This window comes from Ursus arctos, unplaced genomic scaffold (genome assembly GCF_023065955.2).
Source record: "Ursus arctos isolate Adak ecotype North America unplaced genomic scaffold, UrsArc2.0 scaffold_10, whole genome shotgun sequence".
Taxonomy (NCBI): domain Eukaryota; kingdom Metazoa; phylum Chordata; class Mammalia; order Carnivora; family Ursidae; genus Ursus; species Ursus arctos.
In genome coordinates, this window is record NW_026622764.1 from 70,134,258 (window position 1) to 70,151,771 (window position 17,514).

Below are 17,514 nucleotides of genomic sequence, written 5' to 3' on the forward strand. Positions count from 1 at the left end.
CTTGCTGAGAAGAGCAAACCGATTTTCACGTGGTGTGGCGGTGTATATGGATATGTGCATGTTTGTATTTTCCTTTTTGTGTATGCCACTGCTGAAATGGAGAAAGTGCTGACCTACTGCAGATACTCAAAAAACGTTAGATCTTCATTACCCAAGTGGGTGCCTGGACGTTAAATTGCTTCAAAGAAATGTTTTAAGGCCTAATGTGATTTCAGAGCATTTGAGGAATAAATATTTCGCTTTTCTTTTTCCCTATTCATTTTCCTGTTAAACTGTAGTCTTGGCACCTCCATTAATCTTTATGAAGAACGATGGTATACTCACAGTGTCCAGTTACTTGGAAATACTTTCCTTCTGCTTCTCCTTTCCTCTGTTGAATCAACTTCTTTAATCTAGCTTCCTCATTCTGAGTGCAAAATTCATTGATGTCAGTGGAGACTAATAATAAAATAAAATATTTTTCTTAGCATTTTCCCCCTAAACTTTCCAGTAACTCTTATTTTCTGTGTCTTATTTAACCCTCAGTTGTGTTGCTTTCTTCTCGTGGGAGGATGGAATGGGGAGTACAGAGAGGAGCGTGTGGGTGGCGTATTCTTTAGGGGATCTTCTCTATATAACATTCCCCTCAGCTGTGATTTGGGTGGGTCTTTGTGGTCAGATCTTCTTTCTGATAAGGGTCAGGAGTATTGGTTTTCTAGGGTGCTGATAAAGAGTCAAATGATTTGGAAACAGAACTAGCAGGCAGTGAGGTTCACCTCATGTCATGAAAAGGGAGGCTTCTTTCCCCTGACTTCTCCTGGATGAGAAAACATACCATCTCCGCATAAACCACAGAGATCGCTCTCAGTCATGCCAGAATTTTCCGCAGGAAACTTTGTTGGATTTTTTCCAGCACACAAACAACTACTTAGTGAAATCTCCAGAATTCCATGCCATAAAGAAGGGCAGAAACTATTCTGGCCTGGGAATTTTTTTAGGATAGGTGTTATCCGTTTCTGGCTGTGGCTTTAGAAAATCTTAGTGTTCCCAGGGACCGCTGATTTTTAGCCGTCAGGAAATTCATGGAGATGAATAAAGTACAAAATGCTTCACTAGGTATCTGAATGGGTTGATTTGTTCTATGGGGTTACTTGATAGACCAATTGGATCTACATGAAACAGTGATTTTAATTTAAATTAGTTAATATCAAGTCATTTTTCCCCAGCTGTAATTTGATACCAGAACCTATTGTGTATAAAAAGTTTCTTTTACATTAATTTATATCACCAGCAACATCAGAAATGCAGATTGAGTTAATGTAATGTCTTTGCAATTACATCTCAACAAAATACTCTGGCAGCAGTGGGGGGAAGCAGTTCTGCTAGGTGGCAGTGACCGGGCATCGGCCCCACGTCAAGGCAGCACCGCCACTTAGATGACCCAGCTCTGGATCCATGCACCACACCTGCAAGGTAGATGGTGGATTTTCCGGTTTTACGCCTGAGGATACTAAGGAGCAACAATGAAGGAAGTCCAAGGCCATGCAGCTAGTAAATGGAGAAATTAATCTTCAAATGCAGAGTTTTAAACTGAGCCTAGCTTTCTTTGTGATACTAGGACCCACAAGTAACGCTAGAGAGCACTGCTAGACTTAGCCGGGGAATTCGACATGTGTATCTCATCTCATAGATCTGCGATCTAACATAAAAGCCTAGAGGATTCAGCTCAGTCTTCTATCCTGAATTCCACTGCATGAACCTATTTTTTAAGTAAAAAAAAGTATTCCCAAAGATTGGCTGCAAGATTGGCTTAACTTTTCTTCTAAGAATATCTGTCCCCTCACCCTTGTCCCTGCTAATCCTGGGCCCCTGATCTCCTGCGCCTGCCAGGCATCTGCACCTGCCTGTGCGGGGGTGGGGGTGGGGAGGAAGAGGTGGGAGAGATCCTGATTGGTATTTATTGGGATGAGGCCATGCCCAACGCCGCTTCAGGAGAGGATCACCCCCTATAACACCAGTGGCTCCAAGGATCATGGGATTGGAAATGTCAGAAATGGAGTCAGAGATCCAAGGTCATCTAGCCCGGTCTCTCATTTTACAGATGAGAGAACTGAGCTCTGGAGGGAGAGGTGGCTTAGCTAGTGTCGCACAGAGTCCTTAGGGTGGATATTGTTATCGTGTTGTGCAGAGATGTGTAGATTTCCAGGCACTTTCGCTTGGCTTATCTCATTATCTCACAACATTCCCCATGAAGTATGCTTGTCAAATGTCACGTAGGGGTGAATAGTTCCCTTTTTTCCTTTCCATTATAGAGGGAACTTGGAGATTATGTAAGACAAACCAAAAGGCTTCTAAAACTGATTTTGGTCTATAATTGGTTTTCCAAAAGAGGAAACTGATTCAGAAAGAGAAATGATTCGCCCAAAATATCACGGCCTTACTAATCACTGAGCTACGTCTAGAACCCAGGAAGTTTCTATACTTTGTATTTGGAAAAGAAGATCAGCCAGGCCTGTATGACCAGATGGTCCACCATGGTAGAAGTTCAGTTTTGAATGACACTGACATTTAATCCTGAGAGTTTTTAATGTTACTTTATATTCTTAACATGGCTGCATTTAGAAACATGTTTGAATCTATTAATGTTCTAAATCAATGGGTTTGGATATTATTTAAATCATTTGGGAAAGTAGGACATGTAATATTTGTGAACAAGGCTTGGACTAGAAAAAATTTGTGAATTTAGAGAATTTAATATTACATGTACCTTTTTGCAGATCCAAGTAAGTTAAAGATTAAAAGTTACCTTCACCCAAAGATAGGACTTAAAAAAAAAAAATGAGAAGGCAATTTGCAAATAATACATTTCCAAAATTTGTTTTCCAGGATCTAGTTCAGGTTCAAAATTAAAAGGTCCTGAACTGAGTTTAAAAGGCACCCAGCACGTCATGCAAGCAGGCCAGACACTGTATCTCAAATGTAGGTAAGTGACTGTGTTGGTTTGGGGATAACCTGGTTGCCTTTTCTAAGGCAGAATCATTCCCTGGCAGAGTAGAAGGGTCGCCTCTCAGAGAACAAAGGTGGGGAGGGGACGTATGTGGTCGCTTGTAAGCTGCCAAGTGCAAGCCATATGTATCCAGCCCGCTGCATAAGGAGAGACTCAGCTCACTCAAGGGGAAACAGGGAAGGGATGCCCTGAACGAACATCTTTGCATATTTCTCCGAGCTGTTTAAAAGCTTTCTAAATGTGTTGCTTCTCTGTAAAGAAGAAGAGGACTGCATTTCAAGGCCCTCAGAATAGCGCTTCCTAATGAAATGGATGCTTAGGACCTGGCCCCAGCCCTAACTGTGTTTTGTTTTCTTATCTGTGATTGCAGAGGGGAAGCAGCCCATTCATGGTCTTTGCCTGAAACAGTGAGAAAGGAAAGCAAAAGGCTGAGCATCACTAAATCTGCCTGTGGAAGGAATGGCAAACAGTTCTGCAGTACTTTGACCTTGAACACGGCTCAGGCAAACCACACTGGCTTCTATAGCTGCAAATATCTATCTATACCTGCTTCAAAGAAGAAGAAAACAGAATCTACAATCTATATATTTATTAATGGTAGGATTTCCATTTTCTACATTCTATTTGTTATCGCTTTGCAGTGGGTTATAAATCCATCCTGATCCCTTGGAAAGTGGTCATTCCTAGTGATGAAGGAAACAGTCCAGGAAAGAGCTTCTGCCCTGGAAACTGGTGGAATGCATTTCTTGAGGGTCAGTTTCAACCATGATTTTCAAGGACGGGTAGTCAATTATGTGTTCCCTGCAGGGACAGACTCTTGTCTATTTCGTTCAAAGTTGTATGCATAGCACCTAGAATAGTGACTGGCATGTAGCATAGCTGGATGAATAAATGACAAGATTTTAGTTCTATTTCTTAATTATCTAGAAGAGCAAAACAGAATACAAGATTTTTTTTGTCCTTTAGCACAACTGCATTCACTTGTATGTCAGAATTGTAAAATATTGTTCTTTCTACTAAATTTATAAATATAATGTTGCTCATGTCCCTTGAATGTTACAGCATTGGTTCCAGTTGATAATGTTGTATTATTTCGTGTTCATTAAGCAAGTATTATAATGACATAGGAGCTGGCACATATCATTATATTGTAGAAAGGGCCATAGGTAAAAATGAATCGTTTTTCAATTATAGTTTTTACGGTACTGTTTTTCACTCCTTGGAGAATGAACATATGAAGTGATACTCAGGGGAAAGAAATGCAAAACCCTTAAAGAAATACCAATTGACAGGAGAAATGGATGCCCGAGAAAGAATAAGGCAAATGCCCTGTCATTTTGTTCTTTCCTGTTTATCAGTTCCAGCCAATTTCCAAAACTCATTGAATGGGATTTTAAAAAACAACAACAACAACAAAAACCCCAAGGCTCTAGAGAACACAAAGCAAAATTAGTAGACACCTCATGCACAAAATCAAGTTAAGAAACAAAACAGAGCAAGCAACCACCAGCGTCAGTAGCCTGAATATACAGTATGGTGGGTCCCCTTCCTGGTGAGCCTTTGCATGGGAGGCAAAATAACAGAATTACGTTTTGGCAGGATTCTTTAATTTTTGAAATAAGGCAACTAGACGGTGTTTTACCCAAGCATGACATGTAATACTCCAGATTCCGGGCTCCTGTGTTAGGAGACAGTGGAGCAGCTGTATGATATTGCCAGGAACATTTTCTTTTTTTAACTTTTATCAGCTTGATTGAGACTGAGCCACTTTTCTGCATTCTGTTCTTCCAAACTCCTGTTTTTACATTCTGCATTTTTCCGGGGAGGGGGGTGGGAGGGGGAGGGGGTAGATAACAACTTACTAGCAGTTTGCCATCATAGGAATGTAGCCAGTGTACTTCAAAGTCAGAGGGAGAGGTTGGCCTGGGATCTTGGCTTGGGGAAGTCAGCCCATGTCCAAAGGAGGGAAGAGAGGGTGGCAGGCAGGAAATGGGGCAGAGTGGAAAAGGTGCAGAGCAGGGACGGAGACTTCCAGAGAGGTACTTTTGCAGCTCAGGGAGAAAGCAGACACAAAGCTTGATAGTGGTGGAAAAAGTCTTATACTCAGCCATCTGTTCTCTTTTTCTAGTTCCACATAGTATGTTATGTTCTTTCTGGCACTGGCCAAGGAAAGAAAACACTTTTATTCCCAGCTCTCCAGGGGAAAGGGGGAAAATTCATTCATACTAAAATTCTCATAAAACTTTCTCCTGTGGGTTTATCAGAGTCTGACTTGCAAATCAAATACTTAAATGAGTAAAAAAAAAAAAACCAAACAAACAAAAAACCCCCAAAAAATCTTTTTTTTTTTTCTAAAAAATAATGTTCAGTTATTTTCACCTTTACCTCCTGCCTCCTACATGCCTATTAAACTGGACTCTGAATGGTAATGTCAGTTTTGTAGTCTTTCCTGATAGTGATGTTGATCTCAAAACCCACTTTCCTGAGGTCCAAGGTAGCTGTGATATAATTTATTAAGCAACTGTAACTTTTTCAAATTGCCTAACATTTTATGCATTTCATATTTTCATTATTGTATCAATTCCTTTGAAAAAAGTTGGTCTTTTTTTTTTTTAAGATTTTATTTATTTATTCATGAGAGACACAGAGAGAGAGAGAGAGAGGCAGAGAGGAAGAGGCAGAGGGAGAAGCAGGCTCCCTGCTCCGATGTGGAACTCGATCCCAGGACCCTGGGATCATGATGTGAGCCGAAGGCAGATGCTTAACCAAGACTGAGCCACCCAGGGTCCCCGAAAATGCTTTCATTTTAATTGAATACTTGCTACATTGCAGGTTTAATTTCATTCAGGGCCACAAAGCTTGTCCCCCGATGACTCAGAATTGTCTCTAGGATTAATAAAACTCCAACCAGTTCCTGATACACAGCTGCTATTACTCACTAGGTACTGACTGCTTATCACTTATTTATTACTGTTGAATATTTACTTTAGAGCTCATTGTTCTGTTTGGAGAATTTCTGCCCTGATAAGCATCTATGGATGTATTGGCATTTCTCTTTGATTTCCCATGAAGTTGAGAAACAGTGTTAGATAAATCTTTTGAAAAAGACGTAGATTTATAGTCTGATAGGGTTCCAAGAAAAGAATCAGGGCTGTGCAGCTTTGTCTGTGTAGAGCTAGCATGTGAACTATAACCAAAGTATCATCTAGACATCGTCGATTGCCTGCTGGGTAAGAGGCACATTTCCCACCTGAGCACTGATTCGGATATAACATCTGATAGGTGGTGTACAAAGAAATAAACATCACCACTTTGGCATTACAGCTTGTATAAATCCACCAAGCCTCTGACATAATCCATTACATCAATTTAATTATTCAAGTAATTATATTTAACCACTTTAATTACTGAATTGTCTGGTAAATTACAATTTCCTTTAATGTAATAACTTCTTACATTTGTAAGAAGTTTCGTTTAAACAAATGGTTTTGTTTACATTATGCCATTTAATTCCCCCAACAACCCCATGAAGCATTCCTCTCTTTATTTTACAAGCGAAGAACCAAAGATCCACTTCACATCGAGGCTACCTGGGGAGTGACTGGAAAAGTATTAGCCGAGTAAGGTAGTCAGATTTTTCCTTTCAGATTCTCAGTGGTGGGAGGAGATCCAGAGAGGGCAAGACAGAGGCGGGAAGACCAGGGATGGGGCTGCTGTGTGCACCGATGCAGGAGAGCTGGTAGTCTAAGGTCACTCTGAGAGCCATGGGGAAAGAGAAGTTGGGGGCTGGAGGGATTTAGCTGGCCTTCGTGAGTGGTTGGGTCGTGGTGAGTGAGGGAGAGGAGTCAGAGACTCTCAGAATTCTGGAGGGGTATCCGGGCAGCTTGTACCCATTGCTAAGTACAGCTTTGTCTCACTAAATTACATTGATGTGAAGACAGTCGTCCTTCTCTCTTGGTATACCCTTGGCTTGGTCTTGATACATGGCTGTTGAATGGCAGTAGCTAAAAAAATACTATATACTTTTTAGAAAATTGCTTATATAAAATGAATGGCAATCCCCCCATAGTTACAGCTACAGAATTTTGGGTCATAAAGAAAAACAAATTGTGAAGCATTCTGTGATGCTTTGCTAATTGCGGAACAGAAAGCTTTCTGGATGAAGACTAATGTAAGGGCTACTTAGGTGGTGTTCGTCCCTGTTGCAGAGAAGGAATGCTCTTGCATGGCTTTTCTGACCCTCTGGTGTACATGAGGAATTGGCCCCAGCTCAGCCTTTCCTAAAAGTTGGAGGATTTCTTTGAAATTATTATTGTAATATATGAGTTGTGTCCACAAAATAAGAACGCTGAGCAGGAGAGTTTTTAATGGCATCTCCGAAGTATGTAATATTTTGTCAGCGTCTCCGGTTTAGTTAGGAAGACCTTGAACTTAGCATGCTGAGCTCCCCACACTGTGAAGCCAGCCTGAATTCCTCCTCTCTCCACAACAAAGCCTTTCAGGGCTCCTTAAAGTATAATGTCTTCTCTTGAAAAAAATATATAATCAAAAAGGGAAAAAAATGGATGTGTGTGTGTGTGTTATCGTTGGGTGGATATCTTTTATCTCTTTCCTGTAAGAGAAACTCGTCTCTTTTTTTTTTTGCTTCTCTTTACCTGATTGTTTTTCTCTCTGAATCTATGAAAGCAAATGGGTTAGAGCATTTTCCTGACTGAGTTTTCCTCCATTGGTTTTCTCATTTGTGTCAAACTGATGAGATGGGCATAGCAGCTTAATTTTAGGTTAAAAAGAAAGAAATAAATAAAAATAAAAAAAATTGTCAGACCCACTGGGTTCGATCCCAGGACCCTGAGATCATGAACCTGAGCCGAAGGCAGACGCTGAACCAACCGAGCCACCCAGGAGCCCCACACTATGGTGTTTTTTGCACCTCACTTCTGAAGCAGAGGTGTGCAGAGAACTCAGTAGTGGAGGTAACCCCTCTCCTCCTGTTGATGGGTCTGCTCTGTGGCTGTGTGGTTCTGCACACCAAAGTCCTGGAATCCTGCTTCCCACCAATAGGTCTGACCCTGGAGGTGCCGTGGGCGGATGGAATCTGTTTGCAGACATGTTACACACCTGCTGTTGCTTGTTCTGCGGGAGGCACAAAGAGCAAAGTTAGGGGATCTTAGGATTTTGGAGTCCCCGTGGCCTAAGACCATGACTCAGAATAGATTTGTGAGCATTTTTAAATGCACAGGCTTAACTTTTTTAGAGAATAACTGTGGTTCACAAGTGGGTCTTTCTAGGGAGTGACGAGGACTCCTCCAACAGTCCTTCCGGAGGGCACCGTTCCGATGTTCGGCGAAGCCCGCACGTTCTGTTCCAGCACTGCCCTCCGTTGGGTGCCTTCCCCGGTCTCGTGCACGGCAGGGCCCACGGGAGATGCTCAGTCGACACTGCTTAGCTGGGTGATGTCTGAGCAGCTGGGGTTTGTTGCCTCCTTTGCCATCCCGGTATGGCAAGTTCAACCCGCAGAGCCATGATAACGTTGGGGGACTTCAATGAAAACGGTAACGATCCGCAGATGCACTTCTGTAAGCCTTGCGGCCTCCTCTCTTGCGCTGTAGTGATGACGGCATTTGTCAGGTGGCTTGCACAAGGGATTTTCGTCCTCCGGCCTGACACGAAGGGGGCTCTTCGTGCTTGGAATTGCATCAGCTGGGTGCTTGGTCAGATGCACCGCGTGGCTCAGCTCAGAGCCATGATGGGTGGGGAGGGCATCGCGCAGCTGAACGGACTCTTGAAGCTTCCAAAAACATTTCCGTGCAACCGCCCTCATATTTTCGTGAAACTTTAGAGAGAAAATACTGTTTCTATTCATCAAAATTCTCCTCCAAGGGAAAAGATGCTTAAACAGTTTACATTTTGTAGGAAGAAAGAAAATTAGAAACCAATTTTAAAAACAAAAACAGAACTCTTAGCCACGCTAGTTGGCTGAATTCTTTAGGTTTGGATTTCTTGGCAAATCTATGACATTATCTTTTATTGCTAGATTAATGTCTAGAGTCATCTCCAGTTTTTTTAAAAGTCAGTTTTCAGCATGTGTTCATTCTCCCCTCCCCCGCCCATCCGAAGAGCTTCTCCCCTCGCCTCCCTTACTCACTTCATCTCTATCCCTCACCTATGGCTTCTGCCCCTCATTTTCTGAAACTTGAGTTTATTCTAGCATGGCATCTTTCCATAAGAATGGCTTTCCAAAGTGTTGGTCTTGGGGGCAGTCTAAGATTCTTGCCCTAGTAGTCTCCCGAGCGCACAGTTGTCTCAAAGACAACTTAGGAGTCACCTTGCGGGACTAGGAGCAACGAATGCAGCCAGGTCGGCTGATGAATCGTGTTTCTTATTCTTCTTACATCGTTGCCTGATGTATTTGCTCAGGAGACAGATGAACACGTTGAGGTGAACAGAGTTTGGACTCTGAGCCTTTGGAAACCCAGGTGGGCTTCCTAAAACAGCAGCAGCCTGAAGCTGATTTGCATTTCCAGAATTTTACTACAGATGATCTTCTGTAAAGAATACCTAGGAACACTCTGTCCTGTCTCTGCATACAGCTTCGTTAGAAATGTAGTGCAAGGTCAAGGTTTGTGGGTTGTTTTGTTTTTCATTTTGATGAAGTTGTATAAAAGGGGAAAGAAATATTTCTAGGATTTAAAATATACACTTATGTCACTGTTGATTGGCATGGCAGATTTTTCCCTGGGAAACAGACCCCTCTGCCTCCCAGCTCTGTACTCCCTCTGGGTGCGAGCATGAAGGAGATTATCCATTCTATCCGTCACTGGAGACAGCTGATTAGGACCACATGGCGAGAGTTTAGAGAAGAGTAACTTAACTCTTATCCATTGTCCTTTCCAGCTCTGTGAAAATTTGATAGAAGACCTTCTTGATATCTTCAAGCCCTGCCATTTCATATTTCCTTTCAAGAAACATTTTGTCGTTAGATACCAAGAGTCTTTGGCCATAGAAAATACTTACGTGTGATTGGGATGGAAGCCACTCCTACTGGTAGATTTGTTGACAATCAGGAGCATTGCATTTTCTTTCCTTGTCCCTGCCCCAGACCTTCTGTTCACCTAGCATATTCCTAGGAATTCAAGCTTAGCTCTTGATGGTACCTGCCAAATGTTCCGGCCCTTCCCTCAGAAAGAGAGCATTTTCTGACACTCCCTAGGCTCCCTAGGGAATTTTGGCATGCCAAAATGCCAGAAAACTTTGGCATGCCAACTGACTAAACTTTGCCATACAATTGTATGTCACACAGCATCGAGTACAACTACATAAATACTAAAAAATAATCAGAATGAACATAGTCTTGAATGAGCCATTTGGACACAACCTAAGACTTTGAGAAGTTAACGATTGAGGTACAATCATGAAATCTCAAGATGGCAGTGACGTCCAAAGGCAATAAGATTGACCATACCCCCTCATTTTCCTTCTACAATCAAGAAGTGTGAAGAACAGTACATCAAAACTTTATGGCTTTAAGGATTTTTTAAAATCTCCTTTAAGTCATCTTTTAAGAAGAATAAGCAAGGGACTTTTTCAGGAGAAATCCCCTTAAGCTGAAAAGACTTTGAGTTGCTGACATTTTGTAACTTTCTTTAACAATGACAATGAAACGCCTGCCCTGCCTGGAGACCCAGAGAAGATCTGTTTTGATCTTTGTGGTCCTTGCGGTGCTGAACCTCTTTCGTTCTCCTTTACTATTTAAGATACTCATTGTTTTGTCGTCTGATGCATTTGGTGGGGTTACGTCGGCATCGTCTTGGCTCACAGATAAACTGGTGACTTATTAAAACCATAGACATCCTGCCTTCCCTTATCAAATGTCAACCAGCGAGCTGTAGTTGAGATCATGTGATCTGGTTCAGATTAGGCTTAAAGCCCTGTTCTGATACATGCTAGGTCTTTGACTTTGTACAAATTCCTTAGTAAGAATAATGGTTAACACTGAGGTCTCACTCTGCTGGACACCACGGGAAGCACTTTGCAGAAGGTGATGGTTTGCATTGCCTCCACAGGGCTCTGAATAGTGCTGTCATTTTCTCTCCATTTCACAGAAAGGTTAAGTGACTTGCTCACGTAAGGAGTCCTATAACTAGTACAGAGTAGAGAGGGCGACAAAGTTCTTGCCCTTCACCACCTCTAGCAGTCAGGAGTTCGTAGCTGTGTGAATGTTTCTGTGACGGCTACTGCTGTTAGTATGATCAACTTCAGAGCCTTGGCTTCCTCACCTATAAAATGAGAAGAGGACTAGTTCTCGGGGTTGTCAGGAGATTAAATGAGATGGTAGACATAATGCTGTGCCTTTACTTGGGAGGATCGATCAGCAAGAAATACTTTGTGTGAAAGGCACGATGCTGGGCAGAATAGAAATGACAGAGATGATACCCTTAACTCTCAAGGCATCTGCAATTGTGGCAAATGAAATCTGTTACAGTGAACCAATTGTGAAGCACTATGGGAAAAAGCAGTAAGAGAAACATAGACTAGGGACACTCTGCCTGGGACGCTTGTCCCCCACACCTCCCTCCAGCTGTTCTTCACCAGCTTATGCTAACTTTTCAGGTCTCAAGTTAAATATCACGTCCGCAGGCTCCCCCAAACTAGGTTTGGTGTTTCTTCTGCCCTCCCCTTCCACACAGAACTCACCTCTCCCAGGCTGTGGGAGGACCAGGACGGACTATGTTAGCTCCAGCACCCAGCACAGGGTCCCATACACAGGAGGTGCTCAAGAATGTTTGCTAAATGAAAGAAAGAAACGGGATTTTTCAGTTACATTAGCCTCACCTCATCTCCTGGGCTTTAATGAGGCCATTGAGGGCACGCTGAGCAAATGAGCAAAATCTGGGGCCCAAAACTCACCTATCCTGTGGCCGAATCACGATCCAAAAAATTTCCACCTGACTTAAACAGTGAACTGGGATTAAGAAAATGAGATTTGACAGGAGGAAGTGGAAAGGACTACGTTTGGCTTGCAAAACCCACTAACTGCCCTGGGACCATCCAGGGGGAGGCTGTGGCTGAGCGAGCACACCTGACAGAGACTCGCGTCGGCCAAGGCAACGAATCCAGTCTCGGACTGCGTGAATAAGTACATAGCATTCAGAATAAAGGTGGTGCCGGTCTTACCGTTTCGTTTACACTTCAAGACGAACAATGAAAACGGGAATTCCTAGCAAATTGCTCAACCCCTCTAAACTTCATTTTTACCATCTGTAAAATGGGCACCTGCCTCATAGGGTTGTGATTATCAAATAATTAGATGGCTTTATTATCCCCATTGATGAGGAACAAACGAAGAAAGGAACTGAAATGTTTAAAGAAGTAAAGAATTGGGTGGGAAAACAGGAGACACCGTTTTCTTAAATGAAGGAGAGACTAAGCTTCTTCGTCTTTATGAACCTAGATGGCCGAAGTGCCTTCTAAGAATGGAAGAAGTCAAGACAGGCATTTCAGTTTGATGGAAGGAAATGCTTTCTAACACCTAAGCTATCCAGAATGAACTGTCTTGGGACCTGGTGAGTTGCGCATGTGTCTAGGTATTCAAACAGGTGCTAGCTTGGTGGGTCTGGATGAGACGATCCCTCAGGGTCTTGCCCCCTGTTGGGATTCATTTAGGACTTGGTGTGTGTTGCTCTCATTTATTGATACCTGGCTCAGATTCGTTACAAATATCATCTCATTTCATCCTAACAACGCAATGGAATAAATTCCATTATAAACCTCCTTTTACAGAAAAGTTGGCGAAATTCGATACTGTGCTCGAGGTTGCATAGTTTGTAAGTTATCGAGTCAAGCTTTGGACGAAGCCCCCACTCTTTCCAACACGGCCTTGCCAGGGCTTCTGCCCCACCCCCCCCCCCCGGAACTTTGTGCGCAGTATGAAATGCAGTGGAGGAAGGCGGAGCGTGGTGCAGGACTGCAAACTGCAAGCGTGTGGGCCAGCTTCAGCTGCCATACGTTTTGATTGGCAGGCAGAGTGCTTTTGGCTGCCAATATTTAATAATTGGAGGAGTTCACATAAAAACCTGATTCCCTACTTATCTTTAAAAACTGGAAATTAGCCATACTGGCCGCTATTCCACTTGGCAACAACTGGCTGCCACAAGCAAGAATTGCCTCTTCCAGACCTGGTCCCCACACTCTCAACTGCCAGCCTTCTCACCGTCTCTCATCCTGCTGCTCCCCTCATTTGCCTTCCGTGCCCGGCCCCCGGAGGGATGTCAGCGTGCCGTGCCCAGAGTGAACATTCCTAGTGAATGCATGACAAATCGTAAGTCTGGGAATAGGAAAGTGCTTACCGCGCTTTCTGGATGAGGAAGCTGAGCCCCAGAGAGTCCCGTGGTGGCACGAGTCGTCCGTGCAGGACCTGAACGGAACCCTGGCTCCCGACTCCCCAAGACTCTGGAAGGAATGTTTGCCTGAGAGCTGCTCCCTAGGAGAACCCGTGTACCGGCTGGGGAGGAGTGTGAACCAGGTGCCCCCTGTACTCACGACTGTACCTTGGAAAGAATTCCATCTCTAGTCTCCAAGAAACAGGACTTTCTCTGGTTTGGCTGCTCTCAGTCAGGAGGGGGCTCTCACAGAGACCACAAGGGATCACTGGCAGCAGACAGAGCTCAGCTCAATTCCAGCAGTGAGAATTACTTATCAGTCTGTTGTTCTGCATTTCTAAGTTCTGTCAGAAGACCATGCTACCCCTGTGTCTGTGCCACCATTTCTCCCATGGGGGGGTACGGATATTTGAAGGTGGTGTTGCTCCCGAGTCATTCAGGAGGGTCAGGGCCAGATTTTAGGGTGGTGGAGAGAGAATGGTCTAGAATCAGGAAACCTGAATTCAGTTTTGGCTCAGCCATTCATATTATTCCCGTGCTCCTTCTCTCCGGGCCTCAGTTTCCTCTTCTGTAACATGAGAGACAGTGTTAGGATATCATAAAAGCCTCTTAACAGTTTTACAATTTGATGATTCTGAGGCAGAACTGGAAATAATAGGACTTGGGACATGGCCAAAATCTCGGCAGTAGAAGGAAGAGTTACAATAGTCCTTCAGATCTCCTTGCTCCTTCCTCTCCTTTCTCCTCATTTCTGCTTTCTTTTTTTCCCTCCTTCCTGCTGTCTGTCCTTCCTTCCTTCCATTTTTCCTTCCCTCCATCTTGCCTTCCTTCCATCCATCCATCCATCCTTTCTTCTGTTTTTCCTTCCTTCCATCGTTCCATCTGTCTTTCCTCCTTTCCATCCATCCATCCTACCACCTTCCTTTAACACTCGTCCTCTCTTCCTTCTTACCTTCCTTCCTGTCTTTCTCTTTTTCTTTTCTTTTTGAGATGCTTCGGGTCCTCAGGATCAAGAGCTGACTGAGGTCATTCAACTAAGCAGCTTTGCGTGAACACCCAGTCAGCGAGTTTCCAGGGCACGCGGAATGCCTGAGACCTTCTCTACCTTCCTGGATCTTACAGTCTAGCCAAGCTTACCATCTACGCAGCACTGCATTCTTGTTTAGATAATCAACTAATTTATTTAGATCTTAGCCGTCATTTTTTAAAAAATGATCTTCCTCTTCTCCTTTAAGGCAACATTTAGTACTTTTTCTTCTAATCAATCTGAAAATTTCTGTGGGGGGGAGTATATGTGCTGACCATGAGAGCCGGACTATAGTAGAAGGACCTTGAGTTCACAGACTATGCTTTATGCACAGCGCTGGGTATATAATACGTCCTGATTTCACCTTTTTTCTTGCTTCACCTGCTCTCTCTCCATCAACATCAGCCAACTGTCTCCCATGTGCTCAGCCTTTGCTGGACACGGGGCTGAGAGGGTTGGTTACCCTGATCTGCCGCCAGCTGCCCGTGTTTCAAGGAGCAAGTTCATAAAAGATGCAAGAGGAGGGAGTGAGGGTGGACCGTCATCTGTGTTTTCTTCTCTCTTTTCTAACTCTTGTCCTTTTCTCCTCCCTTCCTATTCAGTTAGCTCTTGTAATTGGGCCGGTGGGGCTTCAAAGCAAGACAAGGCAAAACTTCATGTTTTTCTGCTGAAGGAAGGTTGTCAGGAAAGAGCTTTTCCAAAAAGAAGGCAGCTCTTATTTTGTACCACACGAATAATACATTTAAAAAATTTTTCATTTGGGGATAGCATCTTGAGTCTGGGACATGCTGACCTTTCTCTCTTTGCCTTGCTTGAGCAGAAGTATTTGTGTGCCGTATCTGTCCAGATGGCAGAAGCTGGCTGCTCATATTCCCAGGTCAGCCACCCCAAGATTTTTCTCACTTCTGAATCTGGATGCCCAGCCACCACTAGTGGTAACCGTGATTATATGTTTAGGGTTGGTGGTAAACTACAGCTGAGGTTTTATGATACTCATTAGGAAAATCAGGATACCTCGCTAGGAAATACTTAATTGTATACTCGGTGCGGACTACCTTCCTCAGGCATGTTAGTCACGTGACTTCTCTAAACGAGGGCCGAGAGGTTTCGCTGTGCTCCCCGCTGACCTGGGGCTTCCGAGGGGAGCAGAGGGACATATTTACAGTCAGGATGACTTTGCACAGGGGAAAATTCCATTTTTCATGAGTACCCCACCCGGATGCAAAGGGGAGTGGAAGAAAAGGTCGCAAGGACCCATCATGTGAAGAGTTTGCCCTGGAGATCTCCAGGAACTATTCCAGCTCAGACAATAGTGCGTCACCATTTCTACGAGCCCAAAGTTCTGGTTTTTGCAAAGCAAGTTTTTGAGATACAATTTATATACCATACAATTCACCCATTTAAAAGTGTGAGAGACTATGAACTCTGAGAAACAAACTGCGGGCTTCAGAGGGGAGGGGGTGGGGGAATGGGATAGACCAGTGATGGGTAGTAAGGAGGGCACGTATTGCATGGTGCCCTGGGTGTTATACGCAACTAATGAATCATTGAACTTTACATCGGAAACCAGGGATGTACTGTATGGTGACTAACATAACATAATAAAAAAACATTAAAAGAAAAAGTGTACCCTGTAATAGTTTTCAACATACTGACGGATATATGCAGCCATTAGCACCGTCCGTTTTAGAACATTTCATTATCTCAAAAAGAACCCCTGTACACTCCGACCCTCCATCCTTACCTCCAGCCCCAAGCCACCACTAATTTATTTTCTGTCCCTATAGATCTGCCTTTTCTGGATATTTCATATAAATAGAATAAAATATGTGGTATTGCATTATTAAATGCATAAATATATGCTGGGTTTTTCCATGCAGCATGTTTCAAAGTTTATCCATGTTGTGTTGTACCACGTATTAGCACTTCATTTCTTTTCGTTGCTGGACGATATTCCAGTGTATGGATCTACCACATTTGAGTTATCTGCTTATCAGGAGATGGACATTTGAGTTGTTCCCACCTTTTGGCTAGGACGTTTGTATGTCAGTTTTGCGTGGACATAAGTTGCCATTTTCTTGGGTAGATTCCTAGTGGAGGAATTGCGGGATCCTATGTAACCCAATGTTTAACCATTTGAAGAAATGCCAGACTGTTTTCCAAAGTGGTTGCACCATTTTACATTCCTATCAACAGTGTATGAGGGTCCCAATTTTAACAGATCCTTGCCAGTACTTGTTATTGTGGGTTTTCATTTATTATTATTTATTATTATTATTATTATTATTATCATCATCATCACTATTATAGCTATCCAGTTGGGTGTGAGGCAGTATCTCATTGTAGTGTGGATTTGTATTTCCCTGATGACTCATGATGTTGAGCCATCTATTCACAGGCTTATTGGCCATTTGTGTATCTTCTTTGGAGAAAGGTCTATTCAGAGCCTTTTCCCAGTTTTTAATTGGGCTAATTGTCTTTATTATGAGTTGTAAGAGTTCCTCAATTTTTTAATTAATATTATATATTAATATATTTTATATAATTGTCTATTTAAATGTTTAATATCATCTAGATATATAGTGTGGTGACACATGTTATAGCTACATATGTGTCTAGATTTTAATATATTCTAGGTTTATATAATTATATTCTAGATATTCTAGATATATAATTTGCAAATATTTTCTCCCATTCCGTGGGTTCTTTTCACTTTCTTGATAGTATTCTTTGAAGAATGAAAGTTTTAAATTTTTTAAAAATTTTTTATGATGTTATGTTAGTCACCATACAGTACATCCTTAGTTTTTGATGTAGTGTTCCATGATTCATTGTTTGCTTGTAACAGAAAGTTTTAAATTTTGATAAATTCCAGTGGATCTATTTTTTTCTTTTGTTGCTTGTATCATAGTAAGGACCCAGTGCCAAATCTGAGATCATGAAGATTTACCTCAAGGTCTTCTTTCAGGAGTTCTATAATTTTAGTTCTTACGTTTAGGTCTTTGATCCATTTTGAGTTAATATTTGTGTAGGGTGTGATAGAAAGGTCCACTTCATTCTTTTGCACATGAAGTTAATCCGGCACCATTTGTTGAAAAGCATATTCTTTTCCCATCGAATGA

General features: G+C 42.6%; 1 protein-coding gene across 1 annotated transcript in view; it reads left to right on the forward strand.

The window, feature by feature from the left end:
* The window catches only part of FLT1 (fms related receptor tyrosine kinase 1), a 171,397-nt gene that overhangs the window by 22,859 nt on the left and 131,024 nt on the right, over positions 1–17,514 (forward strand). Inside the window, exons 2-3 of the mRNA XM_026493054.4 lie at positions 2,866–2,962; positions 3,357–3,583. Of these exons, the coding sequence (XP_026348839.2) occupies positions 2,866–2,962; positions 3,357–3,583 (324 nt within the window). The remainder of the gene's footprint in view (positions 1–2,865; positions 2,963–3,356; positions 3,584–17,514) is intronic.